Source organism: Punica granatum, chromosome 4 (genome assembly GCF_007655135.1).
Source record: "Punica granatum isolate Tunisia-2019 chromosome 4, ASM765513v2, whole genome shotgun sequence".
In the NCBI taxonomy this organism is placed as follows: domain Eukaryota; kingdom Viridiplantae; phylum Streptophyta; class Magnoliopsida; order Myrtales; family Lythraceae; genus Punica; species Punica granatum.
Genome location: NC_045130.1, coordinates 395,981 through 407,836, shown reverse-complemented (window position 1 = coordinate 407,836; position 11,856 = coordinate 395,981). Strand labels below are relative to the sequence as shown.

General features: G+C 39.5%; 1 protein-coding gene and 1 pseudogene across 2 annotated transcripts; both read left to right on the top strand.

The window, feature by feature from the left end:
* On the top strand, window positions 1–1,881 carry LOC116202559 (WRKY transcription factor 22). 2 transcript variants are annotated; one of them, XM_031534149.1, is made up of 3 exons: window positions 1–580; window positions 689–802; window positions 923–1,881. In XM_031534149.1, the coding sequence occupies exons 1-3, from the start codon at window positions 183–185 to the stop codon at window positions 1,404–1,406; spliced, it is 996 nt and encodes a 331-aa protein (XP_031390009.1). In that variant the 5' UTR covers window positions 1–182; the 3' UTR covers window positions 1,407–1,881. The 2 variants fall into 2 exon arrangements, with proteins under 2 accessions (XP_031390009.1, XP_031390010.1); XM_031534150.1 differs by having other exon boundaries at window positions 3–580; window positions 692–802.
* Window positions 1,882–5,207: 3,326 nt separating this feature from the next.
* Window positions 5,208–7,186, top strand: LOC116202630 (annotated as a pseudogene).
* Window positions 7,187–11,856: the final 4,670 nt, after the last annotated feature.

Below are 11,856 nucleotides of genomic sequence, written 5' to 3'. Positions count from 1 at the left end.
CCCCCCCCCCCCCCCCCCCCCCCTGCACTCTCTGTCTCTCTCTCTCTCTTTCTACTCTAAAAAGTCAGCGCCTTGTTTGTTGTCCTCTCTCTCTCTCTCTCAAACCATTTCCTCTCTCTTGAACAGCTCTGCCAGTGCCAGAGACGGTTTTTGCAGAAGGGATTTGTGAAGATTGAGAGTCCATGGACGACGATTGGGATCTACATGCGGTGGTCCGAGGCTGCTGCACCGCCGCCTCCACCACAGGCACAGCCACGGCCACGGCCACGGCCACCTTACCCTCAGCCGGGACCCTCTCCTCCTCTCATGAGTATCTTCATGTCCTTCCTTTTTGCTCCTCTGCTCCTCCCTGCATTGGACCTGCGAAGAAGGACGTTGAGCTGCCGGATCTCTTCGAGGAGCTACACGAGCTCTCCAAGCCCTTCTTTGCTCCCAAATCTGAGCCTCTTATCCTGCAGAACGCCGCCGTCTCTCCTCTACCTCTACCTCTACCTCCCTTCGGAAGACCCAGTAATGGAGCTGGTGGTCGGGTCCAAATTAAACGGCCTTCTCCGGTGGCCTCTTCCCGCTCCAAAAGAAGGTAAAGCTAAGGACAAAGATTGCAACTGACTCCTCTTTCCCTGCAAATCTGGAAAAATTATTAATTGGCACGGCCCATCCCATCTCTGTCTGTCTGAATTTAAATAAGCAGGAAGAGCCAGTTCAAGAAGGTTTGTCAGGTCCCGGCCGAGAACCTCTCATCAGACATATGGGCTTGGCGTAAGTATGGCCAGAAACCCATCAAAGGTTCGCCATATCCAAGGTGGGTACTGATTTCTCCCGAGATTTCTCCTCCTCTCCGGCCCTTTCCTCTGGGGTTAATTAGAAAAATTGGCACTGATTTTGGCCCGGTTATATTATACATGGCTCTGTTTTGAAACAGGGGATATTACAGATGCAGCAGCTCCAAGGGGTGTTTGGCCCGGAAACAAGTGGAGCGGAACAGATCCGACCCGGGAATGTTCGTAGTGACCTATACAGGCGAGCACAACCACCCCGCCCCCACCCACCGCAACTCCCTCGCTGGCTCCACCCGCCAGAAGCCCGCCACCTCCGGCGATCCCCCCTCCGCCTCCAACGTTCATGTGCCGCCTCCCTCTTCCTCTCCTGCCACCTCTCCGGAAGAAGAAGAAGAGGCCATGCCACAGAGCACGAGCAGAGGCGAGCATGATGATAGCATGGAGGATGATGAGGATGGCGAGGTGGGTTTATCTCACATGGCTCTGGATGATGATTTCTTTGTGGGTCTGGAGGGTTTGCTCGACGACGACCGGGAGGACTGCTTCTTGGATCGGTTTCCGGCGAATTTCGGGCTTTCCTGGGACGCTGCCACAAACAGCTCCGTCACCACCGCCGGCGGCAGCTGACTTAGGGAAAGGAACAGCAAGCAAATTAAAGCAGTTTGTTGATGTAGGAACACTTTTTTGACTTCTGCGTGAGAGAGAGAGAGAGAGAGAGAGGCAACGGAGCGGAGATTGCAGCCGCGCGCGCTTTAGTGATGGAATCTTGAGCAGCAACAATGCTCGGTCTTGGGCAAGGCTCCTTCGGGCCATGGCCACAACTAAACTAGTTGGCTAGGCTTGGAAGCAAGCTGCCAGCGCCTATCGGCGAGAACTAGGCCAATCACTTTCCCTAGCGAAGAAGAAAGAGGTTGCTGTACGGTTTTCTAATTATCTTTGTACAATTTAATTTTAGGGAGATGAAGATATATAGGGAAGGGCATGTACGTAGTTGTAGATGACAAGGGAATTAAGGGAGGCAATGTTGTTCTCTGTTTCTTTTGTAAACGTATAGTCTGTAGAAGTTCAGCTTTAATCATATATATCCTTTGATTCCATTTCAGCATCTGGATAATTAAAAACCGGCGTCTAATTACTCACGAAATGAGGAAGTTAAATTTGAACCGGATGCATATATCACCTAATAGCGTCATTTGTTCAAACTGAAAAATGAATGGTTGAACCGAAGCTGAGTTTCATCAAATATATACATATATTATCATTTGAGATGATGGAACAATATCAAATGGTCCCTCTATCTCCATCTGCACCATCAATCTGCAGGCAATCGAGAAATCCCCGTGTCTTCCTGAAGATCGATCTATATATATATATATATATAATCAAAAAGAAATCTACATATCAACATTAGTATCTATATATATTAATTTAGACTCCTCACGAAAATCTTCCATTCATGCGACGAGGCGTGAAATAGGAACACGTGAGAATTTAGAATATATATATATATATATATTAGGATAGAAGGTTCGCAATATTTTCCTTATATTTGTATAAATTTGCCACCGTCTTTATTTTCTTCAATAGATTTTTATTTTTATAGAGCGCCACTGTAGTCATTTACGGTGAGAGTATGTTTCATTTACCAATCCATACCCATAAATGAATTGCATGATGAGTATACTCAGGGATGGATTTTTGTGTTTTAGGTGGGGCCATTGAGTTTACTATATAAAATTTCTTTGGACTTCGTTCCTCTTGGATAAAATTTCTAGATCCGTTGCTGAGTATATTAATTAATCAAACTAATCCAAATATTTTAGTTATTATTTTTGTCATCAGAAGCTTCGTAATTTCAACAATATCAATTAACAATAAAAAATGCAAACGCCCGTAAAATGCGCGGGTTGCCGGACTAGTATCAGAGTGTTGTGAGTGACGAATGGCTTTCTCCACGACACTCTTTCCCTTCTCCGTCCTCTTGAACAACTCGGAAGCATTGTCAGCCCTGTTTTCCTTCCTTGCGGAAACAGCTGATAGAAGTGTTGTAGCGTGCGAATTGAAGAAGTTCTCCACCTTCAACCTCAATGCGAACCAAACATGGACCATCGGGCCAACATGCCTAGACCAAACCCAACATATATATTTACACACACACACACACACATATTATCTCATGGGATAATTTCATCATCTCTTTGGCGCTATGGTTATCTGACCAAGATCAGAAGGCACAGATCATGCTCGGAGCTTCTCTCATGCATTGAGCACCTTGAGTGCATCATGAACCTTGTCAAGACATTGACAGTCAGTTCGGGTAGACATGTTGAGAACGCACATGCTCATTATCAGACTGGGCATAGTCATGTTGAGAACGTACATGTTCATCAGACTGGGCAGCGAGATCGCGGTAAAGGATATTAATGCCTTTCTCCAACTCCATCCTTTCTACAGCAATGTCGATTCTCCTCGAGATAGGGCTGAGGACCTGCTGGAACCGTGAAGGAGAGAATAGTACATTTTCCACGAAAGACTCTCGTCTTCATGAAAGCGATGAGTTAGGGCTGGGTCACCTTCGGATGTGAGGGTGGTGGAGAAGGAAAGGATTGGTAGGAGTAGTCCGGATTCTGGCGGGCGGCTGATCAGGCAGGAGGACAATTGTTGAGTTCATCATCTATGACATGACGGTTGGGCTTCAAAATTAGACAGTGAACTAGTTTTGGGCTGTTTGTGGCCCATTAATTTATGTTGTTTCATTTCGAAAGAATAAATATAGTTCTCATACGCGATAAGCTATCTGCGGATAATTCTTCGACTTCGACATATCAGCTCATATGATTACAGATCTGTGATATAATTAACTACTACGGTTTAAAAAAATATTGAATTTAGTGACACCGTATCGCCTAATATATTCATTACAGGTAAGATTTTCTCGGTCTGTCAAAAGGGCCTAAGATAAATTCCTCCCTGGAACGGCAGCATGTGGCCCCTGCAAGACCAAATCTCTATTCCCTATACGTGCATTCACTATTCTGCAACCACTGGTCATGGCCGGACGCGCCGGAGAACATATTAACGGAAGCTTTAATTAGTAGCAGCAGGATCGTCTCGCTCTGATACCATAAAGAATATAGAGAATTTACTAGAATGTCACACACACCAAATGGTGTGAATGTATTCTTATTTATAGTAGATGGAATGCAACAATTGTGGAAATATATCAAAGATTACATAATATCATAAATATCAAATATTTTTTGATATCCCTAATTGATTTTCTCCATATCATATCCCTCGATTCTCTCCCTAATACTCCCCTGCAAGCACAACGGGGAGGCCGCACGTTGAGCTTGAAACTAATTTTAGCAAATGCAGTGTGAATAGACCCTCCGTGAATACTCCCCTGCAAGAACTGTGAAGCTTTAATTGAGTTGATCGGTCGCCGCCTGATGAAGTGATTAGAAATGGCTTGGAAAAGCTGGCTTTCACGTCCTTGGCAGTGGCAGTGTATAAGCCCGTGACCACAAGTAGAATAGGCCGAAAAGGGAAGAAAAAATGCAATAGCCCAATTTTAAAGGTGAAAGGTTTAGAGGGAAAGACCAACAAAGAGAAAAGCTGTGAGCATTAGCAAAAGAGAGACTTGAGAAGACGAGGCTGTGACTGGGGTTCGGGACAACAAAAAATTTAAGGAAGGTCGAGCACGACCAGTGGTTGCAGAAAAGATAACTGTCGAGATTTGGGGCGAAAGAAACGAGAGAGATTCCGCAGACGAGTCTAGAGAGAGAGGAAGGAAAAACTCGAAATTGTGTGACTCAAATCCAATACTGACTATCGTTGCAGTAGGACAAAAGAATTTGAGGTATTCTTGTCGGCAAGGGGGAGACGGAGACAATCTGCAGGGAGGAGAGATTTATTTCAGACAATCTAAGTAGGCGAGGAAAATGAAGCTTTCTCGGGTAGAACTGTGAAAGAAAGGTAGAGAAATTGGGGTTGACAAGTGCAAAATTGAGGTTGCCGGGCACGCCCGGTCATGGCCGGACGCGCCGGAGAACATATTAACGGAAGCTTTAATTAGTAGCAGCAGGATCGTCTCGCTCTGATACCATAAAGAATATAGAGAATTTACTAGAATGTCACACACACCAAATGGTGTGAATGTATTCTTATTTATAGTAGATGGAATGCAACAATTGTGGAAATATATCAAAGATTACATAATATCATAAATATCAAATATTTTTTGATATCCCTAATTGATTTTCTCCATATCATATCCCTCGATTCTCTCCCTAATAAGTACAATGAATGAAATAAAATTCTAGTAGTCAATAAAGATGAATAAGGGTATATAATTAGGATACATATATCATATAATAGTCCAGTATATATATTATACCCTTTCCGATTATTTAGTGTGATGTCGATCCCAAGTCGAAGAAGTTCAGCCCCCTAAAGAGCCACTTCGTTCTCACATACCTTATTATTAAATTACAAGCTGAAGAACGAAACGAACACTTCGTCCTCTGAATTTTTTTCTGAATATCCTGGCATATAACTTCGAACCGATCTAGACAATGGTCCAAGGAGAGCAAGTTAGGCCACTTGCCCCAGCCTCGGACCAGCCACAGAGTGATGGCTTCGAGCCAGACGTTCACTTAAAGGAGAGCAGGAACCAAAGATGCCTCAAATGCTGCGGCTGCATCGCCGCCGTGTTGCTCATCCAAGTGGTGGTGATCATAGGACTGATCTTCACGGTGTTCCAAGTCAAAGACCCAACGATCAAAATGAACAGAGTCACCGTCGCCAGGCTGGATCTAGTCAATGATTCAATTCCCAAACCAGGGGTCAACAGGTCCTTAATAGCCAACGTGTCCGTGAAGGATCCGAATATCACATCTTTCGAGTACAGCAACACGACCACGACGCTGTACTACCATGGGACGGTGGTCGTGAGGCCCACGGGCTGCCGGGGCGTGCAAGGCCCAGGAGGACGATGCGCATGAATACCACAGTGGATATAATCCCCGACACACTCATGTTGAGCCCGAACCTGAGCTCGGGGTTGCTTCTGACGAGCAGCTATTTGAGGATCCCGAGGAGGATGAAGATGCTCAACATCATCAAGAAGCACGTCATCATGAAGATGAGGCGCGCCATGGTCGTGAACATCTCGAGCCAGGCTATTCAAGAACAAAAGTGCAAGCGCCGAGTCAATCTCGAACAGTAGGTATTAGTATCATCAGAGTCAATTATGCTGAAATGGAATTAAGTAAAATTCCAGATCCGAAACCAAACGAACCTAAAACTGTCAATGAGTTTCGGCTCAAAGATCTCTATCTTTTAATCCGTGCATATACAATACAGTACAGTACAGCTAATGCTATTGCCATGCATATGAGATGCTGTACTGAGTCGAAGCCCAGCCCAATGCGAGGTGCGCATTCAAGCCCAATCAGTCATAAAGCCCAGACCGCGGTGTTCCTTCTGGCTGGCTGCGGTTGGCTGCTATGCTATATATATATATGTGTGTGTGTGTGATGTGATGGGGGAGCTGAGCACCACCTCTACTCCTGCTCAACCCTTTCGACCAAACCAACGAGAGACGCCGGATTTGTAGGGTTTGAGATGCCGGCAGCTTTCGGTGGCTGATTTCCTTTTTTTTTTTTCCTTTCTTTTTTCTTCCCTGACCGGAGTCATTTTGTGTGAAAATTAATTACGTGTATCGAATGGATATTATCATCATTTTGTGAAGGTTTAGTGGAGGAGATGCGATGCGATGAAGAGAAATCACAGAGATGTAAACATCGATTGGGTGAACAATCAATCTCCCAAAATGAGTCTTCTTTAACTTATGGTTCGTATTCACTGAGCAGCTTCTCTTCCACCTCCTTTATTTTTCAGGAAAAAAAATTGCTTTTTTTTTTTGGGTTCTTTTTTAGGTAATGGGGGTTGTTATTATGTGGATCTGATCTGACCGAAGGACCTATGGAGGGGGCGCCATGAAAATTGTATGCGCTCTCATCCAAGTTTGCCTTCGAACATAGAATCGTCACCGAGAGCGGGCCGGCCGGAGCAATTCTTTCACCGCTGGGTGTGTGGTGCTCCGGTCAATTAGTTCTGGGTCTGAAATTCGGACATTTTTTCTTTCTTTTTTTATAATCTTCCGAGTGGGTTTTTAATTTTAGGGAAATGAGACGAACTATGGTTCCCAGCACAACATATCCTCCGATTATTCCCTTCGCAGAGAAAATTGGCCGGCCGAGTCGTAGGGCCTCCCGAATTGCCTTTCATTTCTGGAGCTCCTGGAAATCTCAGCTACATGCCCAACCAACACTTTTACATGCTGCTTCCAATCACTGCTTATCAGAAGATAGGTTGATGATGTTTTTTTAACAAAAATATAATCTTGAGAAGCTCATTTGAGCGCGTGACTGTCTCTGCCAATTCATCTGGATTCACCTCTGGAATCGTAACATGGTTGGTTGCTGAATTCATCGAAAGAAAGGAAAATAAAAAAAGAGAAATCTTTAACATTGGTTGGTTGGATGAAAATGAATTTTCGAACTTCAATCCATATGGATTCTGCCCGGATCCAAGCGAGAGTTTTTGACTGGTTGAGGTATCATTGACTCTCTTGTTCCGGTTCCGGCGGGGGGAAAAAAGAAGATCGATGATGTTCGACGACGGTTAGAAGGCGGCGGTCGATTCCGTCGGGCCTAGTAGAATACAAGGTCCGGCCCACGTTCAATGACGGATGGAGGCCCAATACTTGCATGCATGGGGTTCAGAGTAGAAAGGAAAGGAAATGAGTTTCCAATTCCAAGTAGTCCATAAAGGAAGGGAAGTGTTTATTGGAGATGGTGTTATAATTAATGAGAGTTGAGACTAGAGGCGGGCTTGCGCCTTGCCGCAGGTTCGAAATTTTTTTTAAAAATTTTGATTCAACATAATGGTTTGTGTAATAATCAATATAGTTTATAATTGAAATTAATAATGAATTTACTTATTTGTAAAAATGATGAACCCTTTATTAATAGTAAATAATAATTTTTTTTAAGAAATGGTACTATGTTATCATATGTGATATTATTTTTTAAAAGTTTGTATGGAGTGTATTTTTAATATGTTAAATGGGTTGATTCTTGAATGTAAAGTTTATAGTTTTACTCTTAAAAAGATAGGTATAAATAAGATTAGAAAATAATATTAAGTAAAGGAAGACATGATGGACTTTAACAAAATGAAAGTGCTTGCATTTTGTAAATTTATGAAAATAAATTAATAATAAAATTAATTTTCATCGTTTGATTTTTTCATATGGACAAAGAGAGAAAAAGTTTTACATGTAATTCAAAAAGTATGTGCCTAATTAGTATAATTTCTTAAGAAAAATGCAATTTAAACGAATAAAGTATGTATCTGTGAATGAATATTTATATTAAAAAAAGTATATGATATATGTCTAAGTCTTCATAAAAAAGTAAAATAGATAGAGAAAATAGAGTAAAATGCATCGTATCAAATTTTACAATGATCAAAGAAAATAAGAAAAACTTGTATATCGTATGGGTATAAAACATGACATTATATTTTTCAAGGAATAATTTGCCAGCCATAATTATGGATCATTTGACCCGATAAATCATTTAGGTTACCCACTGTAAATATTAGACAAAAAATGGAAAATAAAGAAAAGGAGCGCGAAAAGATTTCGCACTTGATACTAAAATTTTTAAAAAAATATTACATATATTGTAATTTGTATATCTCGTACCTCTAGTACGAAATTTCTTCTAATTTTTTTAAATGAAAGTAATGATAAAAGTATTTTTCAGAAATAGTTCAATTATAAAGATCAAATCATTTGACATATTGCATCGACCGCATTATGTAGTATCTTATTTTGGTCATATTTGAAACACTAAGGGCATATTTGGTTTGATGATTAGATTTTAGAATCATGATTTTGATTTTAACTCTACCCACTACACAACAAAAACACACGTTTCCCAAGTCAAATTTATAATACCATCTCATTTGTCTTTTTCCACAATCAAAATCAAAATCAAAATTAAAGTTACTCTAACTCTGAAATCAAACGTCCCCTAAAAATGCGTAAACTTTTTATCTAACAATTGAATCATTTGGCATAACGCGTCGATGAAATTGCATAAAACCTTACTGGGGTTAGATATGAAAGCGCTAAGAAGGCATAATGCATCAACATTGTGATAAGATATTTTGGTATAACGATTGATCAGATTAAGTGGTACTTTATTTAGTTGGATTTGAAAATGCTAAAAAAAAGAGAGAAATTTTTAAAAATGAAAATTATAAAAAAACAACCTTGTTCGGTTTAGATTTGAAAACACTAAAAAGGGCTAACGTTTCGACTTAATGATAAGATAATTTGGCGTAACGCGTCGATTGAATTACGTTGAACTTTATTGGTATCGGATATGAAATCACCGAAAAGGCTTAACGCGTCAATCTTATAATCATATCTTTTGCCATAAACGTATCGATGGAATTACGCTGCACATTTTTTGAATCGAATTTGAAGAGCAAAAAAAAAAAGGGATGAAACTTTAAAAAAAATTACAAAAATTAAAAAAAGAAAAGGAAATGGGTTGTGCGGGTAGAAATAACTAAGCCATTTCCCGATCATTTGGCCTAATGCGTCAATCGAATTACTTAAAATCTTATTGGTGCCGGATATGAAATCTCTAAAAAGGTATAATGCGTTGACCTTACAATTGGATCTATTGGCATAACACATCGGTTGAATTACGCAGCAAATTTTTCGGATCGAATTTGAAAATACAAAAGAAAAGGGGTGAAATTTTTTAAAATAAAAATAACAAAATTAAAAAATATAAAAAATAATAAAAAGAAAAGGAAATGAGGGGTGCGAGTAGAGGGCCACTTCCCCAAGCGACCTACGGACCAGTTTTAATATTTTTACTATAAAATATAATTATAATATAATATAGTTTCAAAGCAAAAAAGCAAAGCGGGAGCTTTTCATGCTCACCTTATAATTAATATAATCAAAATCATGCCAATTAAAATTTAAAAAGGGTGGTAGGTTTACATACATGCTCACCCCGATCGAACACTAGTAAAACTATGAAATCCACTGGAAGTTATTATTTGATGAAAGATGATGAGTTGCCTCGCTTAACTTGGTCCATATATATGCATGCTACGATTTTTGTCACGACCAACAAGCAGGGAATGGATCATCCGGGTGAACAACAAATAAGCCACTCTTATAACTGCATTTTATGGGTCCAGACAAAACGTAACTTCGATGAATGGGTCAATTTTCCCCTCATTCTTAATGTTCCCATTAATCTAACAATACTCGAATCAATTGACGCCTAAAGTAGGGATGCTCGGGTTCGATTTAGTTCGGTTAACTGAATAACCGCATATTCTTTAGATAAGTTCGATAATCCTTCAATCATACATAAAGAAGTATCGAGGTTGAAATTTCGCATTGATTAACTTTTCCTTAAATCTTGTCATTTGCTTAAAACCTTTTTTAATATACTAAAACTCTTGTACATTCTAGGTCACATGTCAAGCTCATGTTTTTATTTCTTTTTTCACTTTCACTTTCATTTTTGCCTTTTGTTTTGTCTATATTAATCTCCCTTTGAACTTTTTCCTCGAAATGTATCAAAATCCATGCATCGATCAAGAGGAGCAGACAAAATAATTATACTAATACGCAAATGAAAAAAATTAATACAACTATTATCAATTTTGAAAATATAATGTGATTAAAAAATATAATGCAATTGAAAAATTGAATCAATATTATTATAAGTTACCTGGACCAATGATGCTTACATTATAACAGTCGATTTACAGGGGTGGAAGGGAGAGGGAAAGAGAAGAGAGGAGAGGAAATGTAGGAAACGAGAGGAGAGTCAACTTCCTTATTTGAGAGTAATTAGCAAGAAAGAGAAAATAAGGGCAGTGAAATATAATATAAAATATTGTAAGAAATAAATGAGACTTCTTGCGTCGAGGAGGAAATAGAAACAAATGAAGAAGGTTTATGGACAATCAATTGTATTATGGAATCAATTTTTTGACCATTTGATAATTAATATTTATTTCATTTGTTATTATTTGCAATCCAAAAGTGATTGCACCATATAATTCCCCAACACAAGTTCCTCCAAATTTGGATAGTTAGGAATTGATGAAATTGAGGGATAATGTCTCTCTCCAAATTCCTTCCTCTCCCTCAACCTCAAGCAACTCTCCCAAATAAAGGGAAAACAGTTCCACTCTCCCTCCAAATCCTATCCCTCCCTCTCCCTGCAAATCCATCCTCCCAAATACACCCTTAATCAATATATGAATGTGATAAATAATTCGAGGCTCTTTTTTCGTTTATAAGAGAGATTCATTGACCTAATAAAATGAAATAAAATTCCTAATAGCTGATAAAAGCATTAAATCTCGTTCGTTAGTCGTGGCCTAATGAAAGATCGCCTATGCCTAAAGGTGAAAGCGGTTTGGGTTAGTTCAAGCATTTTTATTTCAGGTCGAAAAAAAAAACTCTCCTGAAACAACTATAATTAGTTAGGAAATTTGTCTGCTCGCAGGTTGGATTCCCAATTAACCCGAATTTAGAGAAAAAACCATTTACTTCCGCAAAATTTTACAAATGTCAAATGAATCGAAAATATAGTTTTCATTTTCCAATATTCCACTGCAAGTCCACAACTTCAACAAACATCTCGATAACTATCAAGTCAATTCATTAAATAAAACACGCTCAAATACAACATATGGAGTCTACATCTCAGTTTTCACCATAATTAAAATCAACAAAGTCACAAAAACATCTCAAGATTCACAACACATAGACATAACATCATAAGATCGAACTCATAAAAAAAATCATAAGATTGAATCTTCAAGACTTAAACCTCCACTTCAAATCATAATATAAACATAACATCAAAAAGATTATTCTTTTAAAAAAAAAAGACACGGTGAGAGGTTTAACCTGTCCGCATATTAACATATGATGAAATTAAATTTAATTTAG

What these genes read in the sequence shown, in the direction of transcription:
- LOC116202559 (XM_031534149.1), top strand. Translation starts at nt 183, where the DNA reads ATGGACGACGATTGGGATCTACATGCGGTGGTCCGAGGCTGCTGCACC. An exon ending in TCTTCCCGCTCCAAAAGAAG is followed by an intron (nt 581 to 688) that starts GTAAAGCTAAGG and finishes AATTTAAATAAG; the next exon opens with CAGGAAGAGCCAGTTCAAGA. An exon ending in AAAGGTTCGCCATATCCAAG is followed by an intron (nt 803 to 922) that starts GTGGGTACTGAT and finishes GTTTTGAAACAG; the next exon opens with GGGATATTACAGATGCAGCA.